This window comes from Camponotus vicinus, unplaced genomic scaffold (assembly GCF_025532165.1).
Source record: "Camponotus vicinus isolate PSW18456_S1 unplaced genomic scaffold, iyCamVici1.0 SCAF_4, whole genome shotgun sequence".
Taxonomy (NCBI): domain Eukaryota; kingdom Metazoa; phylum Arthropoda; class Insecta; order Hymenoptera; family Formicidae; genus Camponotus; species Camponotus vicinus.
In genome coordinates this window covers 12,082,043-12,098,041 of record NW_028141976.1, presented here as the reverse complement: position 1 = coordinate 12,098,041, position 15,999 = coordinate 12,082,043, and the positions used below count along the sequence as shown (strand labels likewise).

General features: G+C 37.2%; 1 protein-coding gene and 1 long non-coding RNA gene across 3 annotated transcripts in view; one reads left to right on the top strand and one right to left on the bottom strand.

Moving 5' to 3' along the window:
* Positions 1–15,999, bottom strand: part of LOC145970292 (uncharacterized) — a 95,660-nt gene that overhangs the window by 25,166 nt on the left and 54,495 nt on the right. The gene's annotated exons all lie outside the window — the stretch shown is intronic.
* On the top strand, positions 6,892–13,625 carry LOC145970269 (uncharacterized). Of its 2 annotated transcripts, XM_083096852.1 has the most exons (3): positions 6,892–12,640; positions 12,822–13,185; positions 13,298–13,625. In XM_083096852.1, the coding sequence occupies exons 1-2, from the start codon at positions 7,571–7,573 to the stop codon at positions 12,828–12,830; spliced, it is 5,079 nt and encodes a 1,692-aa protein (XP_082952978.1). In that variant the 5' UTR covers positions 6,892–7,570; the 3' UTR covers positions 12,831–13,185; positions 13,298–13,625. The 2 variants fall into 2 exon arrangements, with proteins under 2 accessions (XP_082952978.1, XP_082952977.1); XM_083096851.1 differs by having other exon boundaries at positions 6,892–13,185.

The window sequence follows — 15,999 nt, the reverse complement described above, 5'->3', positions numbered from 1 at the left end:
AGTAAATATATTTTATCTTCTCTTTATAAATCTCACTTTTGAAATAATTCACGTTAAACATACTTCTTGTAGAAAATTGCCTATGCTTGAAATTTATTTGTTCAAATATTTAATAACGAAATATTTATCAAAGCACTTATTGTTAGTAGATTTTGTGCAGGAACAGTCCTGATTGTGACGAAATAAATAGGGATTCTATAAACATCCTATACATATCATGTATATTACATAGATAAACACATATGTTTATCTATCGTTATATAGGTCAGCATAGGTCGTCGAATTTTGGAACGACTCGCAGGAGGATCTCTCCCTGTGAAAATTTTTCTTTTATTATTTACCACGTACAATGGAGAAACCCATTATACATATCTGTGAACTATCTCGAATATAAAAATATAGAATAATTTAATATAATTATTAGAATCAAATTAATAATAAAATCATAAGCGAGGAAAACTTACAAATTTATTTTTCATGGTAATCTCGTCGTTATTATCTGAATATTCAATGATGATAATTCTTCAACATTTAATTGCTAAAATGTAAGTATTTAGCGTAAAATTATTTTGCCCATGAGTAAATTTATCGGAACGCAAATGTAGAAAAGATAAGTGTGCGTGTTAACGCACTAAAATACGCGAATATATTGCAGACTATTTATGTCCGAATGAGAGAAAGAGGATAAAATGATGCTGCGCATTATTCTAGCAACCGGAAAAGTGTTCAGCCACGCGTTCATACATAACTGCATTTGTATGTGCAGAAAAGCACATATTCCACTGCTAATGGGCAGTCGATTAAACTGCCTCGACGTTTGCTTTAATTTTTCACCGTACAGTTTTTTTCTTATAGAGCTGCTCAACAACTTCTGGTTAAACTTCCAGAGAAAAATTGTGACGCGAATTTTATGGATGTTGGAGTTACATTTAACGTAAAAAAATTACAACGAATAATATAACTTCTTGAATTTGAAAAATTTTTATTTAACTGTGTTTTTAAATTTGCATTTTATATTATACAGGGTGAGTCAAAAGTATGTTTTAAAAATTTGTGAGCGTGTTCCTGGATAAAAAAGAAGAACAAATGTTCATATGAACATATGGTCGCAAATGCTTTGTTGTCGAGATAATGGACATAAATCAGCAGTATCAAATAATGCTTTATTTGAACATCTCTTATAAACAACAATAACAAAATTGTAAACGTTCAAATAAAGCATTATTTGATACTGCTGATTTATGTCCATTATCTCGACAACAAAGCATTTGCGATCATATGTTCATATGAACATTTGTTCTTCCTTTTTATTCAGGAACACGCTCACAAATTTTTAAAACATACTTTTGACTCACCCTGTATATTATTTGGATTACTATGTATTGATTAAATTATATTAAATTTTGAAACATCATCATTTTTCCCCATTTTATGTATTTAATATCTAGATATAATTCATATATTTAGCTATATATATTATTTTATAGTTTATACTATAAGACATTTTAAGTATCGCCAACTATATATTATTATTTTTTCAGTTATATAATCTAACTGTCATTTTGTGAAAAGAGTAAATGTTTTCGTTTGAAAACATATATTGCTGAAAATGTAGAAAATCTCTGATAGATAATTCGCCTGATCAATTTAACCACTAGAAAAATTTTGTCACGATTCTTATCTCGTTCTAAAAGGACTATGTCCAGTTTTATAGAGAAGTTTAGATTCCCGGTGAACAGCATTGAGACACGGCTAGAATCTAAAATTTTAGCGCATCAAAGAAAATTAAGAAGTTCCGTGGATACAACTTTGGAAAATAAGTTCTTTAAGTACTAGAGCTGTTCTAAAGGTCCACTAGTTAGTGATATTTTTGTGACATTAAAAAATCCTGATAAAGAAGAAGAATTTGAAGAGAGATGAAGTCTGTAAGTACGTCAGACTTCAATTAGGCAAGTGACTCCTGACTCTTTATTCTTCACTTGGCCCATACTCCTTTGTGTCAAAATGAAAAATATTTGCATGATATAAATATATATGTCAAAACAAATTATAAATTTAATGTTTAGAAAAATTTTCGATTAAATAAATTATATTAAATAAATTATATTATTTTTGATAATTTTTACTTATATACCATACAAAAATAGAATTTTATTATTATTATTATTATTATTATTATTATTATTATTATTATTATTATTATTATTATTATTAGTTATTATTTTCATATTATTAATTTCAAAGAAGCAATGAAATATTTTAGTTACGTTTAGCACGTAATTAACAAAATAAAAGAGCGAACAATTGCCAATTTGTACACGTGATAGTCGATATCTATATCAAAGCAATTACATCTGTTTATACATAATCATTTACATAACCGATTCTATTAGAAAAGCAATAATTTAATGAGACAAAAATTAATATGCCAATAAAGCGATAAATTACATTCAATTATAACAATATCAGATTTTACATGTCACAAATACATTGAAACTCAGTTGTTTAAGTTTTAATATTAAGATTAATAACATAGTGTTATTAAACTTAATATATATATACATATATATAATATATACATATTTTCCTCTCTTTCTCTCATTCATTCATTTATAACCACGAGAAGATCTTAGACTGAAAGTTGAAATTGAAATTGTTAGCCGCAAAGTATGGCATGCAATAAAGCCAAACGCGTCAAAGTTTCGCAAAAAAATCGACCAGCCTTTTGGGAACTTTGGAACATCGAGGAATCGAATCGGAAGGAAAACTTCAGCAGTTTTGCGCAAAAACTGTCGTTGTAGAGAAAAGTCGAGGACAATTACGATGCCTTCTCGAGAATAGAGCTCAATTTCTACCAATTGATAACGATGTGACAGATTTACAAGGATCATAAGATTGATTTTTGCCTAGGTTATAAGACAGCAAGTTATTCCTTTCATTTCTCGCGCGAACGAATCTCGAGCCTTGTTTGATATCGAAAGCTAAAAAATCGATTTCATGACGTCATTCTATCTCGTTCGTTTGTATTTTTGTATCTCTCGCTTTCGGGAAAGCGGGAAAGAAAATTAAATATTTAAAGTTAGTAAATTCTTAAAGGATGTTTTTTTTTTAAATAAGACATTTTATCTTAAAATTTTGAAATTCCATATGTTTCTCAAATCTTTTCGCGAGCAATATATTATAATATTTGTCATATAATATCTAATTCCCCCAACCCTAAGAGATCCTCGTAAAGTTTCGCGCTTGGGAAACGAGAATATAAGTAAACAAAAAATTTGATGACAAGCATCTGCGGCAAATTAGACGGCATTGTCAGAAGCATGGCCGATGAAATGTTTTTTCGAAACAAAAACGCTCAGAGAGAAGTTGACAAGCGTGTGATTCGTGTATCGCTAGAATTAATACCAATTTAATACATATCTTCTCGATTACAACGAAAGCATGAAGAGCTATTTTTTTTTGTTCATTCAATTTATCGCGGCCGAGTTGTTCTTCGTCGTCCTCGTCGTCGTCGTCGTCGTCGTTGTTGTTGTTGTCGGGTGGTTTCGATGAACACGTACGGTGATCGAGCAAGGAGGTTGCTCTATCTAATAATAAATAAATAATGCGCCACGCGCTATCCGGGATGCGGTAAATCAGATCAATGAACGGCCGGATGACTCCCTTTTCGTGGCGAAACCGATAATAAAAGGCTACGATGGGTAAATAGAGGCAAAAGAGGGCAGATGATCACACTTTTTTCTCTCTCTCTCTTTCTCTCTTCCCTTCCCTCTTTTTTTTCATTAGAGGGAAAAACATTTTATAAAAAAATGTTGCCAGAGAAGAGGAAGCGCACGGTCTAGGATTCTCTAAAGAGGCCTCTTCACAGAAGCGTTTCACGCCCGACGAGTTCATCCTGCATCGATCCGCATACGCTCGATCGCGTCTACGGCAAGTCGAGCGACGAGTGGAGCTTCTCCCTTGTTTACACCATACCTCCCTTTTGCTCCCACGAACGGGTAAAAAAAGGTGTATGATGGTATACCACGAGCCCGATGCGCTTTAAAGATAAAATGATCTCTCCCATATTGCGCCGCAACTCGACTTCAACCAAGCGAAATAAACATGTCTTAAAATATGGATATTATTTTCAAGATATTTTTATACAATCGTAGGGAAAAGAGAAGGAGGGGGGAAATCTCTATAAAAATTTGCATATAAATGCGTGTTTTCAAATTTCAATTATAAAAAAAACTTTATTTTGTAAAATCTCACGAATCTGCTTGCAATTACTTTTATTTTGTCATTATTTTTGTACGTGGAAATTTCAAGCATGTTACAGTAAAAATAATAAGTTGATCCTTATTAAATTTTTGTGCAAGAAATGTACATATAGAAAGGAAAGTTTGCTCTGCAAAAAGAAATAAAAAATGTGTAAAGAGAAATATTGTAGGGATTAATTATCTCGTCTCGTTTCGTTTCTCATTTTGTTGATTTTGTTTGCTATGTAATAAACTTCTACGTTATATCATGTGGCCAATCGATCCGTCCATCCGTCCATTCACCTAATCGCACTCAGAAGCGCATCGTACTCTCCTTTCCATTTTCTCTTTCCTTCCCTCTCTCTCTCTGTTAAAATTCTCCTTCTTCTACACCCACAACAATCCTCGATGAGATAGAGTTAGAAAGTTCAGATACTATACGTTCGTACTGCACGATTTCACGTATCGATTTCCTTCTCCTCCTTTCTTCCGCTTTCGCTTTCTCATGTGCCGATTCGAAATTAGCAATCGTAAGAATTACATTTAATGTACACTGCATCACGATTTTCAATATATCTGGTAAAACAACTGTCGATTAAACGAGTTTATTGGCAACGAGAAATACGGCTCGAGTTTCCTTATTCTTGACTTTCTTCATTTATTTTTAACTTTACACTCCTCTATTATTCGTTCGCTGACATGAAAAAGTTTTTCGACTTTCTTCTTTTATCCACGTTTTCGTAAACTTTCAAAACATCTATCGCGAATCATCCCCCAATTTCGATATAAATTCCTTGCCTTTTTTTTTCTTTTTTTACACACATTTATATTCTTTCCCTCTGATTTTTTCTCTATTTTTGTCTCATCATCGTGGCTTCACCCGTATCATCTAACATTTCTTTCATCAGCGTCTCAGAGCAAGAAATTTCTTCCTTCTCGGAAATACATACATTCTTTCTTCGCCTTCTACCATCGTGAACCTAAATTAATGTCCCATAAGACGTGTCAAATTCATTTCGGGCAACCCCTACCTTGCCCTTAGTTCTAATATCAATTCGTGGTGACACACATATTAAAGTGCTCTTCATGTTTTACACATTTCTTGCTAAAATCTCTTGTATATGACGCTTCGTGATCGCAAGATATAATAAATGGTATCCAAAAATGGATATTTTTATAAAAAAATATTTAGCATCTCGGATTTTATCGATATTTTTGTTTGTTAGAAATTCTTTATTTAAATATGTTGTAGAAAATTTTACAGGGAACAAATTCTCTGAGGAAAAAAAAATTTTTCTAATGAAATAGACTTTTCTTCGTTTGTTATTATTTTGAAATATAATAAAAGAGAAAGAGAGAATGCGATATTGTACATTTTCTCCTCTTGAAACATGTGATCATCAGGTATTCATACATTTATACAATCTAAATAAAAATTATACAATCTATACATTATTTATCTTTTTTTAAGAAAGGCAATAAAATAACTTTGTAAAATAAACAGATACATGCTGGAAAAATTATTTAATTGCAAAAGTTAACTGCTAATTTTGAAAATTAAAAACTCGTAATTTTACAAAATGAATAATTATCAATCATTTCCAAATAATTTAGTTTTTTTTTCAGTAATTGCTTGCTGTGATCTGTTTCATGTATTATGTTTCATATATGTATATTTGAAACATTTATTACAAATTATTATAAATTATATATTATTATAAATTATATAGTATTATAAATCTTTCAAAAATATAAGTAAAAAAACAAATCAAATAATTTATTTTTTTATCTGTTTTTACAAACAGAAAAAATAAATTATTTATTTATTTATTTGGTTTTTTTGCTTGATATTATTGTTTACTTACAATATAACTACGATCTTTTTTTTAATTGTTTATATACATCGTATTATACATCGTCGACAAGAGGGCATTTCTCTATCACCCGTCTCGTATAGATTCGTGTGACGTAATTGTAAAGGCAGATAACAGTTTCCATTAGTCAATTTATCGGTGCATTATCCGCGCGCTGAACGGTAGGAGTATCGAGCATATAGGGGTTTCGAATCTCCTGGTGAACCTCGGGAAATCGAAGGATTCACGCTGCGTATCAAAAGGCACAGTAATAGAGGCGAACAGAGGTATTTACTTTCCTCGTGCTGTGTCTCTAAACTCCTTTCATAGGTTTTTGTAGGTCGCTGTAGCCTCGAGATTCCGATGAATCAACGAACAAAGAATCTTTTCTTCTCGAGAGAAAGTGAACCGACAGATAAGCAAAGATTTCTTGTGTGTATTTTGATAATTACATTTTGTAAATCATTATAATTAAAAACTCTATTTGCATCTTGTGTATGACTGTTAAGATAATAAGTTATTTTGATAATTCAAATTTTTTTTAAAAATGTGTGCAGAAAATAATGTTACAACATATAACATTTTTTAACAAAGTATTTATAATTTAAAAAATTACGAGAAAGTATATTTTAATTAAATTTCAATAGATATAGGAAAAGACATTTTATTAATAATTTTGGCATGTAAAAAACACTTAAATATACAATGTGAATAATTTTTTAATGATCGGGTCAAAATTCTTTCTTAATTGCAATTTTATGTCAGTTCACATATGCGGGAGGTTCATACATGTTTGATCCTCTCTTATGCAGTATTCATGCCTAGCTGCCGATCAAAAATCAACTATCAGGGGCACGAAGCACTGACCGCGCTCACTACCTTTTGTTTTTGACTGCCCCTGCGTGGTGGCAGTTATGTCGCCTAGTCAGTCGGCCTCATGGCGTAGAGCAAACAAGACTGTTTCTTTGTTAATTAATTAAAAATAAATATGCATATCAAACCAACAAGAAAGTGGGCTCGTGATTTATTGTAAACACAGCCATTTCACCCATACATGGAACATGGTCCTTCGAGCCGGATAGTACCGGATACATTATCGAATAATTTGACGAATATTGGCAAATATTCAGAAATATCAACACAAACGGCATTTTCTTCTTGAGAATCACGGAGCGTGTCTGTGAATATCTGTGACAAGGCGTTACAGCAGACGTATTATCCACAGCAGCAAACCGAGTAGCAAGGCTACGTAACACAAGCATTGTGAATCAGCACAAGTATCGACGATTCTCGACGGCATAACGACGATCGTCGACGGCCATTTTTTCCTTGCGGACATATTGGTGAGTCGCATCATATTCTCGTCCTTGACGACGATACGACGGCCATCTTTTCTTTTTTGTGGACATTCTGGTGAGTCACGTCATATTCTCGTCTTTATTACATCTCAAAAAAAAAAACTATTGTTTCGTTGTAATGGCGGAAGCCGAATTAAAGAAGGCTAGAATAAAACGCGGGGCGATTAAGAGTGCTCTCACGCGAGCTCGCACATTTCTCGATTCTGACGATGCAATCACCGCTATCTTATCACAAATACATCAACGTAAACAAAAGATAGAAGCAACATGGGATGAGTTCGATAAAGTCCAAACAACGATAGATCTCGCGACAGATGAGGAGGTCATGCACGAAGAAAGAAAACTTTTCGAGGATGCATATTTTGATATTATTTCGCGATTTGACGAACTTATATTATCTCGCACACCCGCCGAAGTTGTCGCGCCGCCACGAGAAGATGAGCGAGCGCATCGGCATGAAGTTAATAATAATTTGCGATTGCCGAAAATTGAATTGCCGACTTTTTCAGGAGGATATGAAGAATGGTATCCATTCCACGATACTTTCCAGTCACTCATACATGATGTGGAAGCCATTCCAAGCATTCAAAAATTCCATTATTTGAGATCATCGCTCCGAGGTGAGGCCGCCGATGTTATACAATCTCTAGAGGTTTCTGCGGACAATTACTTAGAAGCATGGCAGATGCTGCGCCAAAGATACGACAATAAACGACTAATTGTTCAAAAACATATAAAGGCAATGTTTGAGTTGCCCACAGTGTCAAAGGAAAATCATTCATCTCTACGATCTCTCATCGACGGTACTCTAAAACATAAACGTGCCCTGCGAGCTCTCGGTCGTTCCACAGGCGAATGGGATGATCTTCTTGTGTATTTGATCACGAGTAAACTCGATGTAGTTACTAATCGAGAATGGGAAAACAGTTTGAAGGAACCGAACATTCCGACACTTCAGGAGTTAATAGACTTTTTGGAACATAGGTGCCATACGCTAGAAATAATTCAAAGAAAGGCGCTACCGTCAAGCACGTCAGTCACTGCAAGCAAACAGCGCCAAGTGAGATCAGTTTCTGCAAACGCTGCGGTCCAAGGCAAAAAATGTCCTATTTGTAAAGGTGAGCATTTTGTATTCATGTGTGACACGTTATTAAAAATGAGCGTTCAGGACAGATCAAAGGCTGTTAGAGACAGCAAATTATGTTTGAATTGTTTGAGATCCACATCGCATCGGGCTAAAAATTGTTCTTCGCGTGGATGTAAAACTTGTGGTAAGCGGCATAACACGTTGCTACATTTCGTATCATCTGAGGATCAAGGCGAATTGCAAAAGGAGTCCAAGCAAGGAGAAGCAATAGCTCAATCTTCAATAGTCACGAGTGCAATTCGTCCTGAGGACCACAATGGTCAAGTATGGCTATCGACTGCGATCATTCAGGTGTTAGACGTAGACGGGAATGCTCATTCATGCCGTGCCCTTCTTGATCCTGGTTCCCAATCCAATTTGATAACGGAAACATTGGCGAAGAAATTGAGATTACCGTGCCACACTGTAAACATTCCTATTGTGGGAGTAAATCAAGCAATGAGTCTCGCCCGAAATATCACAAAGGTCACGATTAATTCAAGACATTATTCATTTCGCAGGGAAGCGGATTGCCTCATATTGAAGCGTATCACAGACAGGCTTCCATCGGTATCATGCAACAAATTAAGCTTAGATATTCCGCAAAATCTAAGGTTAGCGGATCCCAAATTCCATATTTCAGATAACATTGACATGCTTATTGGAGCTACAATTTTCTGGGAAAGTTTGTGTGTCGGACAAATTAAGGCCACATCTGAGCGTCCAGTTCTCCAAAAAACGCTTTTCGGTTGGATATTAGGTGGCTCAAGTGAATCCACGAGACAGAAGCGAATGCCGACACATTGCAACCTCATTACAAACCAACAACTTGACGCAAACCTCACAAGATTCTGGGAGCAGGAACAATGTCCTAGACGAATTACTCTTACAGCTGAAGAGAAACTCTGTGAACAGCACTTTGTAGAAACACATCGTCGTGACGACGAAGGACGATTCATCGTGCAACTTCCGTTTAGAAGGGATATAATCGAGCAACTTGGTGAATCTAAAGATATAGCATTGCGTCGATTTTACGCGTTGGAACGGAAGCTGAATAAAAATCCAACGTTACGAAATCAATACACTGAATTTCTCGACGAATACCAACGATTGGGACATATGGAATCGATTGAAAAGCATGACTCATCGACAACAGGTTATTACTTACCGCATCATTCTGTCATTAAAGAAGCGAGTTCAACTACTAAATTGCGTGTCGTTTTTGATGCATCTTGCAAAACCACAACTGGAATTTCGCTCAATAATGCACTCATGGTAGGGCCAACTTTGCAGCAAGATCTCTTAGACATAATTTTCCGATTTCATTGTTGGCAATACGTTGTGACGGCCGATATAGAGAAGATGTATAGGCAAGTTCGTGTTGAGCAATCTCAAACTCGATATCAGCGTATTCTTTGGAGAACAAATCCAGAAGAAGAAATAAGGGCATTTGAGCTCAAAACGGTCACTTATGGCACCGCATCGGCATCGTTCTTATCGATACGAGCATTGCAAGAATTAGCACACATAGAGAGATCAAATTTCCCATTGGGAGCTGCAGCAGTATTGTCAGACTTTTATGTTGACGATCTGTTAACTGGTGCAAACGATTTAGACTTAGCACTCAAGATCCGTGATGAAGTGATGGCTATATTAGCCAAGGGCGGATTCCAATTGAGAAAATGGGCATCGAATTGTCAGGAATTGCTTCAGAATATTCCGGATTCAGCATCAGAGCAATCAGTCTTAACCTTAAGCAAGAGTGAGCATCTATCAACTCTGGGATTACAGTGGCATTCGGTCAACGACACCTTGCAATACCAAGTGAAGCAATCAACAGCTTACAACACAGTAACGAAAAGGACTATTCTATCGAGTGTTGCTCGAATTTTTGATCCCCTTGGATTGCTCGGACCAGTCATCATAGTCGCAAAAATTTTAATACAGAAGCTTTGGTTACTCAAACTTGATTGGGACGAAACAGTACCTGTGGAAATTGAGACAAGATGGCGCAATTACGAGGCTCAATTGGCTCTTTTAATCACGCTAAGAATACCTAGAAAGATCATAATGCAGTCATCGCCTCACACTGTCGAAATGCATGGATTCTGTGATGCTAGTATGGAAGCTTACGGAGCCGTAGTATACATTAGAACAACAGGTTCCGATGGTCATAAAGAAGTACGTCTACTCTGTGCAAAATCACGTGTTGCCCCAGCTAAGGCAGTCACTCTTCCAAGATTGGAGCTTTGTGCGGCGCACTTGCTTGCCCAACTAACTCACAGAATTTTACAGACTCTTAGCATTAAATTTGACAACATTTATTATTGGACAGATTCCATGATCACACTGGGATGGATACAAGCAGACGCAAAACGTTGGAACACTTTTGTGGCAAATCGTGTCGGACAAGTCCAAGAACTAACAGATGCATCATCGTGGAGGCATGTAAATTCTAAGGAGAATCCTGCTGACGCAATATCTCGAGGGATCTCACCTTCTCAATTGATCCAATCAGATCTCTGGTGGAATGGGCCGCAGTGGCTCAAATGTGGAATTGCAGACTGGAAAGCGGAATCAGCTCTCGTGTCCATACCGGAAAATCTTCCAGAAGCTCGCAAGGGTACTTTAATTGCAATAAACAGATCGCAGGAGTGGAGCATTTTTTACACTATGTCCAGTGCAACTCGCTTAATCCGATCTATGGCATATGCTTTACGTTTCATAGAGAACGCCAGAAGGGTTAAGCAAGAACGACAGATTGGTCCTCTCACCGCTCAAGAATTATGTCGAGCGATTACACAACTGTCGAAAATCGTTCAAAAATCCGCATTCTCACTCGAAATAAGGGCATTACAGAAGGGCGATTCAGTGCCCCGCAACAGCAAGCTTATTGGTTTATCGCCATTTTTGGATAATGATGGTATTATTCGAGTTGGAGGCAGATTATCACACTCTAAATTACCATATTCAACAAAGTATCCTATTGTGTTGCCTTCGAAACATAATTTTACAAAAATGTTAATAGCAAGTGAGCATCAAAGATTGCTTCATACAGGACCACAGTCAACGCTAGCTTCTTTGCGACAACGGTTTTGGCCAATAGCTGGAAGGAGTGCTGTAAGACAAGTTATACGAGATTGTGTAAGATGCTTCCGCACAGCGCCAATTCCTAAATCAGCAATCATGGGAAACCTTCCATTACCGAGAGTATCTCCTTCAAGACCATTCCTGCATTGCGGAATTGATTATTGCGGACCGTTCATGGTGCGAGATACAAGAAAACGTAATTCGAAGCACTCAAAGGCTTACGCTGCCGTATTTGTATGTCTATCATGCAAGGCGATTCATCTTGAATTGGCTTTTGACTTGTCAACGGAAGCGTTTTTAAACGCTCTTAAGAGATTTATTTCGCGAAAAGGAAGGCCTTCAGACATATATACGGATAACGGAACGAATTTTGTCGGAGCTTCAAGAGAATTAAAGGAACTACATCAAAGATTCAACAGCGAAGTACGTCAAAACAACGTTGTTGATTTTTCAGCACAGAATGGAATAACGTGGCACTTCATTCCTCCGCAATCCCCTCATTTCGGTGGCTTGTGGGAAGCCGCTGTAAAGGCGATGAAATTCCATCTTAAGAGGGTCGCTGGGAACGCAGCTCTTATGGCTGATGAATTGCAAACCATTTTAACTCAAATTGAATCTGTACTTAATTCCAGACCTCTCATCCCACTGTCGAATAATCCTAATGATCATACATATTTGAGTCCTGCACACTTTTTGATTGGGGACAATTTGGCCGCCATCCCTGAGCCTACACTACTAGATGTCAAGGAAAATCGTTTATCCAGATGGCAACGCATTGAGCAGATCAAGCAACATTTTTGGAAAAGATGGTCAACCGACTATCTCAATGAATTGCAGCAGCGTATTAAGTGGAAGGTTAACGCGCCATCACTAAAACCAGGCGACTTAGTTATCGTTCGGGAGGACAATATTCCACCACTGTGTTGGCTACTGGCACGGATTGAGACTGTGCATCCCGGGTTGGATGGCGTGGTACGCGCCGCTACGATTAAAACTGTAAAAGGAGTTTATAAGAGACCAGTGACACGGCTATGCCCTCTTCCGATGGACGTAGAAGGGCCTGCTGGTTTATGACTAATTTACATCGAATTCATTTGACTAATTCATTTATCCTTTATTTCTCCAATTATATCGATAATATCGTTTGTTTCAGATTATATAGAGTGTATGTCACTTAAACTTTTTAGTCTTTTTCTTGTTCCTTGTTGAAAAGACACTCTTTTCAAGGCGGCCGGTATGTTTGATCCTCTCTTATGCAGTATTCATGCCTAGCTGCCGATCAAAAATCAACTATCAGGGGCACGAAGCACTGACCGCGCTCACTACCTTTTGTTTTTGACTGCCCCTGCGTGGTGGCAGTTATGTCGCCTAGTCAGTCGGCCTCATGGCGTAGAGCAAACAAGACTTTCTTTGTTAATTAATTAAAAATAAATATGCATATCAAACCAACAAGAAAGTGGGCTCGTGATTTATTGTAAACACAGCCATTTCACCCATACATGGAACAATACATAAATGTAATTATTAACTGTCTTAATTAATGATTAATTTGTATAACTCAATGACTGAAGTGATTCATTGACATTGAATCTATGAGTCACTTCATGAGCATCAACAATTAATCGATAGGTGCAGCGAAGTGAAGCTCGTGATTAATCGGTTAGGAGAGTTGCAGTTCCCTCATTGGATTGCATTAATAAGGACAGTGCACTTAGTTACGAGAGTACACTTGACCTACATAAATGCAGCGATAATATGATAACTGTTGTCACACTTCGTGACGACAAAACCGGAAGAAGAAGCAAAGCAAAATTAAAGAGCCGCAATTCGATTAAATTGAAAGTATTAAATTAAGTAATAAAATTTTTACGATTTAATATGCAATATTAGTCCACATAAATGTAGGATTTGTAAGTTTAAAGATGCAATAAAGATATTTTTATGTAAGTTGACACGTTAATTTTTGGAATTTATACGAAATCGGGCTAAGCTGATTTTGATTCCGAGTTATGATTTTCTTTGCGTTTCCCTGCGAGAAGCGTATCAGAAGGATTTCGAGATCATTTATTTCAATTGCCACTTGCCATATCGATTGATATGAAACGACTTCATGGATGCGATTCTCTATGAAAAATAATTATCGCATTTAAAAGCAATAGAAATGTCGAAATATCGAAATAACGAGAAACACTTAGATTTTTCATCCGTTTATTTCCTTTATACGCGAGAAAATTTGCGAAGGAATATTTTCCATGTTTTGCGATGTGTAATACACAGCGATACGTTTAATAATAATGTCTATAAAAATAATTACGGTCTTCGAGCGACTAATCAGGGCGAAATGTGGCGTACAATCTATTAAAAATAATGTTCCACACTCTCTCGAGATACGCGCAAACAGCGGGAGCGAATCACCGTAAAATGTCAAATTAATAAGTTACCTGGACCCGTCCTTTCTTTTCCCTTGTAGGGGAACAAAAGGGAGAGGCTTTTACGTGCAAGGCGACTCGTAACCACGCAAAGACAACGCTCGGCTAAACTCGCAGACTATTCTCATAGCAGTCGTTTGCTAATTCATGCGAGGATACTACGTCGCAACTCTTATTTGCTCCGCTCAGTAAATTGCTAAGCGAATTATTCACGTCGCTGATAAAAGAGAGGCAAACGCGACGGCGCGTTCGATCAGTGCTTAGCCGACCTTATCTAAGTTCTCTCCTGGTTTCAGGTGTCTTTACACCTCACACCCCATTTTCTCGGATCAACCATGGACACACGTGGCCTCCTCACTGGTTATATCCCCTCGTCTCACCTCGCTTCGCCTCTCCTCCTCTTCCCTTCTCTTTTCCTTCCTTTTGCCTAACGAGATTTTATAAACGCTCTCGCGAGTCCTTTGCGATCTCGAGCGTTTCTTATAGCTGCAATATTTACAGAAAATTTAACCGGCGCGAAAACTATTCGCGTTAATACGTCAGACTTGTTTACGGAGGGAGTGTCTCTTTGACCTACGAATATTAGATATCAGCGCGAACCATCCTCGGTCGTGATTTCGCGTAAATGTATAACGCGCACTTTGAAAAATGAGAAAGCGTATGCGCGAAATAAATCACACGATAAAATGTAAATTAAGCGTACACAATGCCAGGACTATTTCACTTTGGTGCGCGCGCTTCGGTCCGGGTCCCAGTTTCTTTATGTACATACTTTTTGACGCTCCACTTTAACTCCTCCATTATGCTCCAAGTAGAATCGACCTCATTTTATTCCATCGTTCCATTCAACCGACGCGGCCGATGTTTCGTGTTTTTCAGGATAAATAGCACAAACGACTGAATCGCCGCCTTCCTCGAGGAGATTTATTCGCTCCCGCCGAACGCCGAGTTTTCTGATAATCGAGGAGCGACCAATATCGATGGAAAATCAGATGGCTAATTAAGTAACATCGGCGCCGCTTCGCCTTTCCCATTTTAACCCACATCTGATCGTTTGAGGCCGCGGGTAATGTTTCAAACGATCATCTTGACCGAGCACACAATTCGTTCGATTATCTCCTCCCCTCCCTCTCTTTCAATTTGCAATTAATTAAAATCGGAGGTTTGCGTTCATCCAGTCGCGGATACCATCACGAGTCGCGCGGTTTTACGTTTTGCACGATCCTGTCAAATGGCCGGACGCATGTGTTGTAACCCTTCTCGGGATCTCGGGTATCGAACTTTTTAATCCCGCGAGAAAACCGGAGAATCGCGCTGCTGAGCGCAGCATCCGAGAACGGCTATCGTTCTCGTCACGTATGAACGTGACATTCCGTTCGAGTTCGACAATTCCCTCTCTGTTTCTCTACATACGAGTATACGGTTTCCACGGAGAAAAGTTCGATTTCCAACGTTGATTTTCGAGCGAAAAAGAGCGAATATACTCTGCCATATTTTGTCCATTTGAATTGGTACCCGCTGCTGCCGCGGCGTCCGATTTCCTATTAGGTGTGGAATATTATGCGGTATATAATAATAATAATAATAATAATAATAATAGTAATAAGCTCTCTCGTCGTGATTATTTCTCGGAACTGTGAAACCTGTGTGAACCTGACACCCGACTTTTACAAAATTAATTTTTTTTAATGGAAAATGATAGCATTTTGTTTGTAGTTGTTTGTAGTAACGTTAATTTCGTTTGTAGTTCAATGGATTAAAAAATATAAAAATTTAAAAAAATGACGCACCCGACTTTGCGATATCTCAAATCCGCTTGCGGGACTCGATTCAGAATCGTTTGTAGTTGTTTGTAGTGCTTTTGCTTTCGTTTGTAGTTGCACCGTTGCTGAGAAATAATTA